The 12454-nt window shown below is 43.3% G+C and overlaps 1 protein-coding gene across 3 annotated transcripts in view; it reads right to left on the bottom strand.

The window, feature by feature from the left end:
• Positions 1–12454, bottom strand: part of MAP3K20 (mitogen-activated protein kinase kinase kinase 20) — a 112681-nt gene that overhangs the window by 40289 nt on the left and 59938 nt on the right. For all 3 annotated transcript variants that reach the window (XM_033167984.1, XM_033167993.1, XM_033168001.1), the window contains exons 10-11: positions 12059–12165; positions 3075–3210 (exon numbers count right to left, since the gene is read on the bottom strand). In XM_033167984.1, coding sequence (XP_033023875.1) covers positions 3075–3210; positions 12059–12165 — 243 coding nt within the window. The remainder of the gene's footprint in view (positions 1–3074; positions 3211–12058; positions 12166–12454) is intronic.

Genomic DNA, 12454 nt, shown 5'->3' on the forward strand with positions numbered 1-12454 from the left:
GCCACAACACCTTCGCTCAGCAAAGCCAGCCGGTGAACAGTAGAAGCGATAAGCAAGTGCAGCATAAAAATCCCTAGCCTTGCTTGCGGGAAAACTGGCTCATTAGGGCTATGTTTCATGCTGTGCACCATGTAGGTGATGGCCCATATCTTAGCTACTGGATCTTCGCAGACATTAAAGGAAGCCTACCAGCTGCCTACTGAGAACACAGAGAACCTTGCTTCTGGGGAAAAATCCGTGCTTCATCATTATATGCTATTACATGTTCGCAGCTGGAATACACATGCAGCGTGATTCATATAGATGTCATTAAGCTGTGCCTCAGAAAGAAGGTGCAAAAACAGTGAACAGGCCAAAATAGGTAATAAAATTGAAGAGTGATTACAACCTGTGAGCTACAGGCAATCGTAGAAGGGCAAAACATGGCAAAAGATGCAGAATGTATCAACGTTGGATCAAATGGATGCTGGGGTTTTTTTTTTCCTTGGGTGGTGGGGGAAGAAAGTCAATTAGCGCCCATTGGGGTTTTTTTTGGGGGGGGGTAAAATGCAACACAATGGAATAATGCAAACAGGAAGGCCTTCAGCTTATTTACAAATGCCACAAAATGCTGTGGTAATACGGTTCAATCATATACAGTATATATATACATTTCTATGGTCGGTTGTCATTCTTGCACTCTTTCCTTGGGCGTATGATTTCACTCCCTACTCAAGATTACCTAGGAAATGTTACTTGCGTTTGGCACTTTATATATAAACTTTTATTGAATGTCTAACATATCCAACAGCAAAGATCCGTTCCCCATATGCAAGCCTTGATTTGGACTGTGCCTCCACTACTGGCATAGAGATTCCTCGACCTCCCTCCTGCACCCGACTATCTTTAGGGCCCAACTCTATATGCAGCAAATCTTATAGTAACGTAATTGCTGATTTTGCAAACGGAATCTAATCACTTTTTTTATTTAAAAAAATTATATATATGCAATTTTGCAGGCTGTTCATTTTTCATTTATTCGTATTCTAAGAATATGTGACCCATAAAAACAGTCTGAAGGCAGTTATGCTAGCACACTACTAAAGCCAAGCAGATCGCAGCCTGGTCAGTGTCTTACGTGGAGATCCCAGAAAGACTCCCAGTCAGATGCTCTGCGCCTCTTGGAGGAAAAGTGGAACGTAAGTAAACTGATAGATAGTATTGGTGATCCTAAATATTGCTATGGTTGCCCATTTAAAATTGCAATTATTCAGAATTTCGCTAGCAGGTGTATGTTCCCTGATGCCCACACAGGGCTCCACTTTACGGAGCTGGATCAGCATTCATTCACTTCAATGGAGGAAGTTGATCTGACCATGCATTTTGTTGCATGCATGAGTATTTTCCTCCCACTGGGAGGAGCATATCTGTGCAAGCGCTCCATGCACATATTAAAGCACACACAGGGACTTGGAACCTGATGTTGGAATTCGTAAGCATATATATAGATCGGTGGCAGTGCAAATTGAAACAAAAATTGCAATAGTGGTCTGAAACTAAACCTTGTTTAAGGGCCCCTGTACCAGGGCTTCCCACACACCAGTGGTGTAATCTACATGCAGCTGTGAGGTTTTCCCTCTCCATAATTAGCCAGGAGTTAGCTAGAACAACCGCATTTATGGGCTTCGTTTTTATAACGCACTAGATGAAATGTTTCAGGATGAACTGAACTAATAGAGGCAACGGGCTAACTATAGCCACACTTGTTTAAAATATCTGATGCCCCACTCTTCAGCAGAAAGTTAAGACACACTTTTGCTGGAGTTCAAAGAACTACAACTAGAACTAGTTCCAAGGGTGCTTTGATTCTCAAACAGCAACAACCCTTGCTGTAGGACAAACCACATTTCAAAGCGAGGGAGGTTTCAAAAGGCAACAGGATTCAAAAGGTTGAATCCTGACAAGACAGAAATACTGTTTTGGGGGGACAGGAGGTGAGCAGGTATGGAGGACTCCCTGGTCCTGAATGGGGTAACTGTGCCCCTGAAGGACCAGGTGCGCAGCCTGGGAGTCATTTTGGACTCACAGCTGTCTATGGAGGCACAGGTTAATTCTGTATCCAGGGCAGCTATCTACCAGCTCCATCTGGTACGCAGGCTGAGACCCTACCTGCCCGCGGACTGTCTCGCCAGAGTGGTGCATGCACTAGTTACCTCTCACTTGGATTACTGCAATGCGCTCTATGTGGGGCTACCTTTGAAGGTGACCCGGAAACTACAACTAATCCAGAATGCGGCAGCTAGACTGGTGACTGGGAGCAGCCGCCGAGACCACATAACACCGGTCTTGAAAGACCTACATTGGCTCCCAGTACGTTTCCGAGCACAATTCAAAGTGTTGGTGCTGACCTTTAAAGCCCTAAACGGCCTCGGTCCAGTATACCTGAAGGAGCGTCTCCACTCCCATCGTTCTGCCCGGACACTGAGGTCCAGTGCCAAGGGTCTTCTGGCAGTTCCCTCGCTGTGAGAAGCCAAGTTACGGGGAACCAGGCAGAGGGCCTTCTTGGTAGTGGCACCCGCCCTGTGGAACACCCTCCCACCAGATGTCAAAGGGAAAAACAACTACCAGACTTTTAGAAGACGCCTGAAGGCGGCCCTGTTTAGGGAGGCTTTTAATGTTTAATAGATTATTGCATTTTAATGTTCTGTTGGAAGCCGCCCAGAGTGGCTGGGGAAACCCAGCCAGATGGGCGGGGTATAAATAATAAAAATATTAATATTAATATTAAGAACATGACAGTCTGGTGCTCAGGGGTGGGTGCAGGTGCAACCCAGCTGCCGCACCAACCTTCCTGCCATCTTTCCTTCCTGATAAACACAGCAGTGCAGCTGTCGGGAAGCCAGGTGTGCAGCACCCAACCCATTTGCCGGTCACCCCAGCTGCTGTTCAAAGTGGAGGGCAGGAGAAGGAGAAGACCCCACAATCCCACTTTGGTGAGTGCAGCTCGTTGCGGTCTTTGGGTCCAGCTTTTGTTGGGAGTATCCAAATTCTACTGCGACATACGATAAAAGATTCAAAGCCTTGTATGTACTTACAGGTGTGTTGGACTGTTCAGTTAGTTTTTGCTCCCACATCTTCAGCCGCCTCTCCCGTTCTTTTAACTCCTGCTCCTTAAAGCTCAGGTCACGTTCCAGTTTCTTTAGCCTCTCTAAGGTTGCCTCTATTTCACATCTGCAGGGAGACAATTTGTTAGGTCGCGTCTTTCTCCTGACAAGTACAAATTGTTCATGAAGAGTTTTCCACGTGAATATTAATTAAACGTGAAAGGGTGAAAAGTGCAGTACTAACTCAAGCAGGACATTTAATTACCACCAAGAGAGAGTTTTCTGAACCATAAACACAACAGAAAATGTCCGCATTAGACAATAAAGCCCAGAAGGTATCACATTTATTTATTTTTTTAAAAAGGAAAGGTGTTTAAAACCCTGGGTTTTGATGGTGTTGTTTGTAAACTACATTTTACTTCAGTTTAATGAAATAAAGTTGTGCCTTCAAATGCAACAGAACTGCTTGGACTTCAGATGCACCATTTCAGACCGTGGATGAGTAGTTTCATGTTGGGGAAAATACAGTGGTGCCCCGCTAGACGAAAATAATTCGTCCCGCGAAAATTTTCGTCTAGCGGGGTTTTCGTCTTGCGGAGCGGCAATGGGAGCCGCGCTCCGCAAAACGAAAAAGAAAAAAAAAAGACGAAATTTTTTCGTCTTGCAAGGCAGCCCCATAGACTTTTTCGTCTAGCGGGGCAGCCTCCCGCTAGACGAATGCTTTCGTCTAGCGAGTTTTTCGTCTAGCGAAGCATTCGTCTAGCGGGGTACCACTGTAATATGCAAACAGAAAGCTAGCAGATCAAGGAGAAAGATTTGCATGCTATGTGGTGGTTTTCTACTTGCGACAAGCTTTTAACACAGGGGAGGACTCAGAAACGTGATTCCACACATACACACCCCACCTGTGAATGGTATGCAGTGCAGGGGTCCATTTTACCACTTCATACTGTTTCAACTTCCTGGCCCCCAGCCATTTCCCCCCACCCCATTGCAAATACCTACATTGCAAACACCATAGCTGTCAACCTTCCTTTTTCTTGCATTGGGAAATGGCGCCGGAATAAGAGAATTTCCCGCAAAAAAAGGGAAAGTTGACAGCTATGGCAAACACTTCTCCACTTTAAAAAGAAAAGAGCTAAAACAAACAAACAAAACAAAAACAACCTTTCCAAGGAAAATAATATCACATCATAGAGAAGCTTGGTTGCCTGCCTCCCTGTTTTTCCAGTTTTATATTTTGAGTTTTTCCATGCCGGAGAAAGCACGGCAAAATGCTCTGCCACTTGTGCTCTGAAGTGCTACGATACATTCTACCACCTCAGAAATTTACCATCTCATCCTGCTACATGCACAAGTGAGGCCTGAGCACATTGCAAGCGGGTTATGAAAGAACATCGGACCTGAATTACTTTAGGTGGCCACTTGTCTATTACACCTTCAACCCAGCAATTTATTTATTTATTACTGACCCTTACTCAGCTCTGATAGATCAGTTGGTTACGGCATGGTTGCAGGTTCGATCTCCGTGTGGGACAGCTGCATATTCCTGCATTGTCGGGGGTTGGACTAGAGAGGAGCCTCAGGGCCCCTTCTAGCTCTACAATTCCATGATTCTATGATACCTAGTCCGGACTCATGCTTTCAGGAATATCCGCTCGCCCCCTCCCTTGGGTGGGTGGGGTTTGCGACACGGCGCGGACTCCTGGGACAGGTGAGCCACCCACCTTTGTTCCAGGGAAGCCATCGCCCTGCCCCCATCCCTATAGGCAACCGGGTGGGGGCGAGGGCCAGCATAAGGGACCGATGCCCCTTGGCCCAGGCTCACTTGTTTTGCTTCCAGGTTCACCCACCCAACCCTCCCTACATATAACATGGTCTTCTTTTGCAGGCTAACCTCTTGCGGGCGCTGCTACGGTCGTAAGATGGTTGCTGTATTCAGAACCGGGAAGGAATTTCCCTGCATTGGCAGGTTTCGCCTTCCCCGTGGCATTTCGTCACAACTTTGGCTGTTTTAGGCCTTGGTCGGTATTCTATAGTCTATCTGTGAGTTGGTGACGGCAGCATATTGATGCACTGCCATGTGGAGGCGTTTGCAGGGCCCGTTAAAGGCTTGGCTGCGGTAGTCACTGGCCCTACAGCGGCAGCATATAGGTCAAACTCCCGGCTAGGTGAAGTGGGACGGCATGCTGGGTAAGTTCACGCTTTACAGTCCCCCCCCACAACACCTGATTGCCCTGCTCATCCTCAGCCCCTGTCGGGGACGAGAGGGATACCTTCCAAGGCCTAAGCCAAGGGTTCCTACACCTGAAAATAAATAAATAAAGTTGTGGCCTAATTTAAACCCATACATTGTTGTCATGTCTCATCTCTTGGGGGGGGGGTGGGCACCGGGGACAGAGTTTAGCGCGTGGGCTCACAATACACCACAATGAATGAAGTGACGCTTACTTCTGGGTCCATGTGCAGGATTAAAGTCCCGCTGAAACTAAGCAAGTTGGACATAACCTGTACTAATTTCAGATGGATTGGGAACACTGAATATTCAACATTCAAGCCCACACCAGTGTTTACCGAACATAAACACGCTGGTGTGCTGTGGCCGCAATTCAGGTATCTTTCATGCAGTGATCTCCCTACCTCTTCACATGAAAGGTCTCCCATTACACCAAACAGGTGAAGGTGACAAAACTAATTTGTATGCATGGCACTTTCTCCATAATTCCACTGCACCAAGGGCAACAACCTGCCCTGTGCCCTTTTTGCACATAGGGATCTAATCTGTAAAGGGATCTGGGCACAGAAGGCTGCTCCAACGGATGACATCACCCTTGCTGAGCCAGGGTGCTGCAGGTGTTTGGAGCCAAACACTTTCCCTATTTAAACTGAACTGATATGGAAAGTTCCATCTGGTGCCATCTATTTAAAGCACACATTGTGAGCTGCTTCGACAGCCATAGTCGGCCCCAGATGGCAGAGTATGCATTTGAAATAAATAAATATTTTTTTTTTAAAAAAAAACACCAATGATTAATTGTTAATCAGGTGTTGAGCTATTTGATCCCCTCCCCGTAAAATTATTTTACAGCACAATTTTATGCATGTTTACTTACAAGTAAGTACACGGGACTTATTCTTATGTCAATATGCATAGAAACTCAGCTGCAAAGTCCCTCCCCCTAGTCATCCTTAAGCTGCCATTCCTTTTGATTCCTATACCTTTGTTTTCGGCCTCAACACCTAATTAAGTCCTAAATTGGCAGGTTCTGCACTGCAAGGCAACAGAATATAGATGGAAGGGTCAAACTCAATGGAAACTTGGGGCAGGCCATTGTGTACCAGAATATCACCTGCAGAAGTGTAAATGCATCTTGCATTAACGAAGACACTTCATTCTCTTCAGGAATACACTGTGCAGTATATATATACATGTACACACACACGTTAGCACTCAGTCATATAGGTAAAGGTAAAAGGTAAAGAACCCCTGGACGGTTAAGTCCAGTCAAAGGCGACTATGGGGTTGCAGCGCTCATCTCACTTTCAGGCAGAGGGAGCCGGCGTTTGTTTACAGACAGTTTTCCGGGTCATGCGGGCAGCATGACTAAACTGCTCCTGGAGCAACAGAACGCCAGAGCACACAGAAACACCATTTACCTTCCCGCCACAGCAGTACCTATTTATCTAATTGCACTGGCATGCTTTCGAACTGCTAGGTTGGCAGGAGCTGGAGCAGAGCAACGGGTGCTCACCCCACCACGGGGATTCGAACCACGGACCTTCCGATCAGCAAGCCCAAGAGGCTCAGTGGTTAGACCACAGCGCCACCTGCGTCCTTTACCTTTACCTTCAGTCATATACTCATGGTGGTTTACAAAAAGAATTAATAAAACGAACTAATTCCTTTACCATTTTACAACAACAGCAGCAGCAGCAACAACCACCCTGTAAAATCAACAACAGTATAAACCCCATTATCAGTTCAAGAGTACAAAATAAAAACACAAGTTATCTTTATCTGTATCGCTTAAATGCGTGCCTCTATCCATTTTAAAACTTTATGAAGATGCTATCCAGTTTTAAGTAAATCACTGCCCTAGGAAAGTCTTGGAAACAACCACTTTCCATATGTCAAAATCATACTGTGTATGTACTATAATTATCTCCCTTCATTAGGCAAAAACTTCTGTATAATAAAAGGTCAGACTCGGGGGGGAAAACAGCTGCATTCTAAAAAAGAAAGAAAAAGCATAATAATAGAACAGTGTAATTAAATGGAAGGCTCCTGTACATTGCCCAGTTAATGAGTCTGTTACTCCACAAGTTTAGCAATCTGCATCTTACATTACTGAGCATGTGTATTCTGTTTATTTCAGTGGTTCTGGAGGATTAATGTGGCTTGTTTCTCCACAACTTAGATCGCTATTACAGCACATTTTTATATATTAAGGCTAAAGGTGGAAATCTGTTTACTTGATGCTGAACTTTTATACTGTGCTCTGGCAAACATATCAGTAATATCTCAAATAAAAGCAAAAGTCCTTAAAAATATTATGAGCTTTTTCTACTTTAACAGGCATCTGATAACCAGGGACACTGTGCTTTTATATACTTATAATTGGACACTGTGCTTTTGTATATTTTTAAAAACCATGAACTGGTTTTTTGCTATTAATGTTTTGCTTATTCTTATTCTTATTTTGTTTTATTCATTAAAAAATGACTCAAAGTAAACTTATAAATATTAAGTATTAAATAATATCTGGAAGCTGCCCCACATTTCTTAGTGAGACTTTGGATAGAAATTGAAATAAAAGTGGAAAAACCACAAGATTATTCTTTTACACAATGCCATTTTGATAGCATCTACCTTTTTTCAACCAACAATAACGAAGGGGGAACTTTGCAATTTGGTTCTGATTCCTGACATTTATACAGTATGCTTATGAATATCATATTGCCTTTCAATATCCCTGAGACCCAATGGTTAGAAACCACAAACTTCCATTTCAAAAGAACAGCTGCTTTTTTACATATCTAGAATATTGTGTTGGCACTGTGGCATAAGTGGCTGTCTCTGTGACAGCATGAATTGCCATAGAAGACTTGAGCCTTGCTTGCATGGGACATTAAGCAAAACCATGTCTTAGGCAGAAGAAACAAGAGCACACGAACCCACAGGGAAAAAAAAGCACGTGACTGCTCTATTTGCCCTCCAGTCTTCCAACCACTACACTTATCGCAAGTGAAGGCATGGTTTGGCTAAGTGCAAACCAAGGCACAAGGTTTGTCTCTGCCAAACAAGACACAAGACTTTTGCTGCGCTATGGTTTGGCATGTAACATTATGCCAAAGGTAAAGGTGCTGCTGTGGTCTAAACCACTGAGCCTCTTAGGCTTGTGGATCAGAAGGTCAGCAGTTCAAATCCCCACGACAGAGTGAGCTCCCGTTGCTCTGTTCCAGCTCCTGCCAACCTAGCAGTTTGAAAGCATGCCAAAAAGTGCAAGTAGATAAATAAGTGGCGGGAAGGTAAACGGCGTTTCTGTGTGCTCTGGCTTTAGTCACGATGATCCGTTGCGCCAGAAGTGGTTTAGTCCTGCTGGCCACATGACCTGGAAAGCTGTCTGTGGACAAACGGCGGCTCCCTCAGCCTGAAAGCGAGATGAGCGCCGCAAACCCATAGTCACATTTGACTGGACTTAACCATCCAGGGCTCCTTTACCTTTTTACCTCTTACTATGCCAAACCATAGTGAAGCAGCAGCAGAATCAAGGGAGGAAATGAAGCAGCATGAACTGGGCATAGGAAGAGCAGCAGCATCTACAAGCAATTCAGATACATCATAAGGACACTTCTGCAACTACGAAACCTGGTACATTGGCTTGATCCTGCACATCTGACAGCAGAAAAATAGTAATTACGTGTAGCAAAACGAGACTAGCTTTCCTCACCTGCCAAAACCTAAGACACAATTTTAATTTTAATTTTTGGTTATCTCAACTAGTCATTTCTCCATATTCCAGGAGTCTGGCATGCAGTGAAAACCATGTACTGCCAACGTCTTCCAGTGCTTCAAATCAGTTCTGCTGCTTTAACAGCATTTGCTAATTTTTTGAAACCTATACGTGCTATTTGCATGCTTTTGCATTCAGATGTGTGCTGATAATGCACTTTTGGCCATTTGCAAATATTTCCCTGTTTATGCAAAGAGGAGTGCAGGGTGCATTGCTTCATCTTGAAAAGCTAAATATGAATGGAACTCAAAAGGCTGCAAATCTAAAGCACATTTCTTAAGTAATAAGTGCCACTGAAATCGGCAGGAATTGGTAATTCCAACTGAGCATGTTTGGGATTAGGCTGAAAAGTATGTTTCATAGGAAGCTTCGAGTGTTATCCAAAGTTCTGTCTGTGATGCAGTTTCCGTTTTTCAACAGAAGATGGCGCAAAGCATTCTAACTCTTCCCAAATGCTGGATACTGCCATGCTCTGCTGATTCAGTGGGAGAATAATGTCTGTTCTGAAAGAGGCCTATTTATATTCTGACCATGTGACTTGGCTCAAACTTCCAATCTTGTGCTCACTTTTTCCACCCCTGCAATAAAATTCTCTTGTTATCAGTGCACTTCTAAAGTTCTCTTGAGTTTAGGATGTTTTGTTTTGATACACCCTGTTTCTATAAATCTCATTTATTTATTTATTTATTTATTTAAAAAACCTTTACATCTTTAAACCACTCTATACTCTTCCCGTGTATTTTTCTCTGCTCTCTCTCTCTCTCTCTCTTTAAAGAGAGGCGGACCCATAACAATTTAGTATGTTACTAAATTGTGCTCCGCATTAATCTGGAGAACGGCCAAAGATTCTTAATTTAGACTACTGCAAAGATCCCTGGGTTACCATCCTCTGCTTGCACAGCTCTCTGTTCAAAAGGCCTTCAAAGCACACTAAGCAGGCCTGCTTTAATGTTTTATCTGTAAGACGGATATAACGTTTTCAAAAGGGACACAGAGGCTGCCTTGCGCACATTTACTCCCATAAAAATACCACCGAAAAACAGCAGGGGTTCTGAGAAAACATGCTGAGCATCAAGTAGCAGCGAGGGAGACTTTTAGCACCTATGAATGCCGTCAATGCTGGACCCAAAGTGGAAAGTGTCAATGAATTTGAGCTTAGTCGTCACTTTCACCGAGATCCATGGAACCACAGCAGAAACAAGAAGCATGCTGGGTTTACTGAGAGTCAAGTCAAGTCAAACATTATAGCCCACCAGGTGCTTGATAAACCAACAAATTCGCCTGCTTATTCTCAGTGGTGACCTTTCAAGAAGAACAGTGAAAAATGAAAGATTGCTGTAGGAGAGTGCATAATTATGCATGGAAAATGTCCAGATCTGTGATAAAAAAAAATGTTGCGCTGGGCAATAAAATTCTGCTTCTGAACTTTAGAATTTAGTTTCAACCCCATGGCATCAGAAGTTTAGAACTCTGATGTTTGCTATTCCTAGCCCTCTTTATGGAGACAGAGGCCTTTCTAATATGGCCATAAATTTTAATGTTTAGTGTTTAATTTTACACACCATCTCCTGCCCCACCAAAAAAAGCACAGCCTTCATTAATAAGTACAATGGGCCTTAAAAAGTGCTGATCTGTGAACTTGATGCATATTAACATGTTGCTTACTCTTGTGAATATAATCAGCCCATCCTCCAACCCTGATTATTTTATAATTATTAGGTGGTGATGTCACAATCTGTATTGCGCACAACAGAACAGGGATCACTTAAGTCTTGTGCACTGCTTAGAGATGACTGAAGTTAAGCGCTATATGAATTGTTTAAATAAATAAAATAATAAATTTAAATAAGCTGTGTTTAAGGGTAAGCACTTTAGAATGTCAAAAACGCGGGGGGGGGGGGCAGACCAGTATTGTCAAACAGCAGTATTACGACAATAAAGACCAGAGCAAGACCAAATCCAATTATCAACGATGCAACAGTTTAGTGGAAGAATGTAGGTCTACTGACTTCCCCATTCTAAAACATTTATGTTGCCAGCAAGTGTGCCTGCAATGCTGTTGCGCTGCACTGCATTTGTGATGGTGTGCTGGCATCACAAACCTCTGTTAGGCCGCCCCACTTTCCCCGATCTTTAGCGCAGAATCGGAACAAATGACAATTGGGTTTTCTACGGAGTGCCGTTTGTTTCAATTTAGCACTAAAGAGCGGGCTCTCTGTGAGAAAGCAGTGGAACAAGCAGAAAACCGCTCACACCCCCAGCTTTCTAGGCACGGGATGAACAGAAGTGTAGACACGTCCTTAGTTGTTGGTCTCGTTGAGTGTTTTGCATTGGACGAACCAATGACATGTCCAACATTAGAGTTCATTGTACATTTATCTCTGTACAAAATTCTGGCTCAACTCTTAGGTTTAGTAGACCAACAGTGCCACTGTGAAAAAAGCCCACAGTTTGAAACAACTTGTTAAAAATAAATGGAAACAACTTCTGATGAATGCAAATCAAATAAGGTTTCTCAACTTGAACTCAAGCAACTGAAGCAATGGAAGAACTTTTTGTCATTTAAATGCACCACGTCAGGGGCGTTCAGACAAGTGTTTATTGTGGGATCTGTGCTCCTCATGCATGCAAGTACGTTCACCGCATTCACACAATGCTGTGGAGATCAAAAAGCCAATCCATCCATTTAATCTGGTTTTACTGTTTTCTAAGGAAAATTACTTTGGAAAAACAAACTGTTGCCCAGAACCCATTTGTGATGGGTTTGCAAAATTAAGTACTTGCCTCAGGAGGCAATTGTTCAGGAGTGAACGTTTGTGGAGTCAAACTCCTTTCATATTCAGCCAAGAAGCAATGAACTCAGGTCAGAAAAACCATGAATTCAGACAACTGGGATCTCTAGCCTTCCGTAAAACATTTTAATCCCACCCCCAGTCACAATTTCACATTCATTAGACTCACCGCCACTCTGCCTTGTTATGCAGGAATGAGTTGCATTGGTCTGGGAGGTTGCTATCATTTGACATAGAGTCCAAGATTGAAATGATCTGCTTGAAAGACGGTCTTTTCTGAGGGAGGAAAAGTACATATATTTTAGACATGATGAAAGTACATTCTAGGACCACATTAACAATGGAATTCTCCCAGGAAAGCTGCAAGTGCAACACATATTGGTGACTAGATAATTATTATGTACAGTATATGCAATTTAAAGAGAGAAAAAAACCTATAAAGTGTAACTGTTTGGGGTTTGTTTGTTTTTACACATGCAAAAAGAAGTGTCTCAAAATTGTAGCCGAGCAAAAGTCCTGGATGTACCTTCTATTTTTAGATATAATTTTATTATTCATGTGCAAT

Source organism: Lacerta agilis, chromosome 1 (assembly GCF_009819535.1).
Source record: "Lacerta agilis isolate rLacAgi1 chromosome 1, rLacAgi1.pri, whole genome shotgun sequence".
Classification (NCBI taxonomy): Eukaryota; Metazoa; Chordata; class Lepidosauria; order Squamata; family Lacertidae; genus Lacerta; species Lacerta agilis.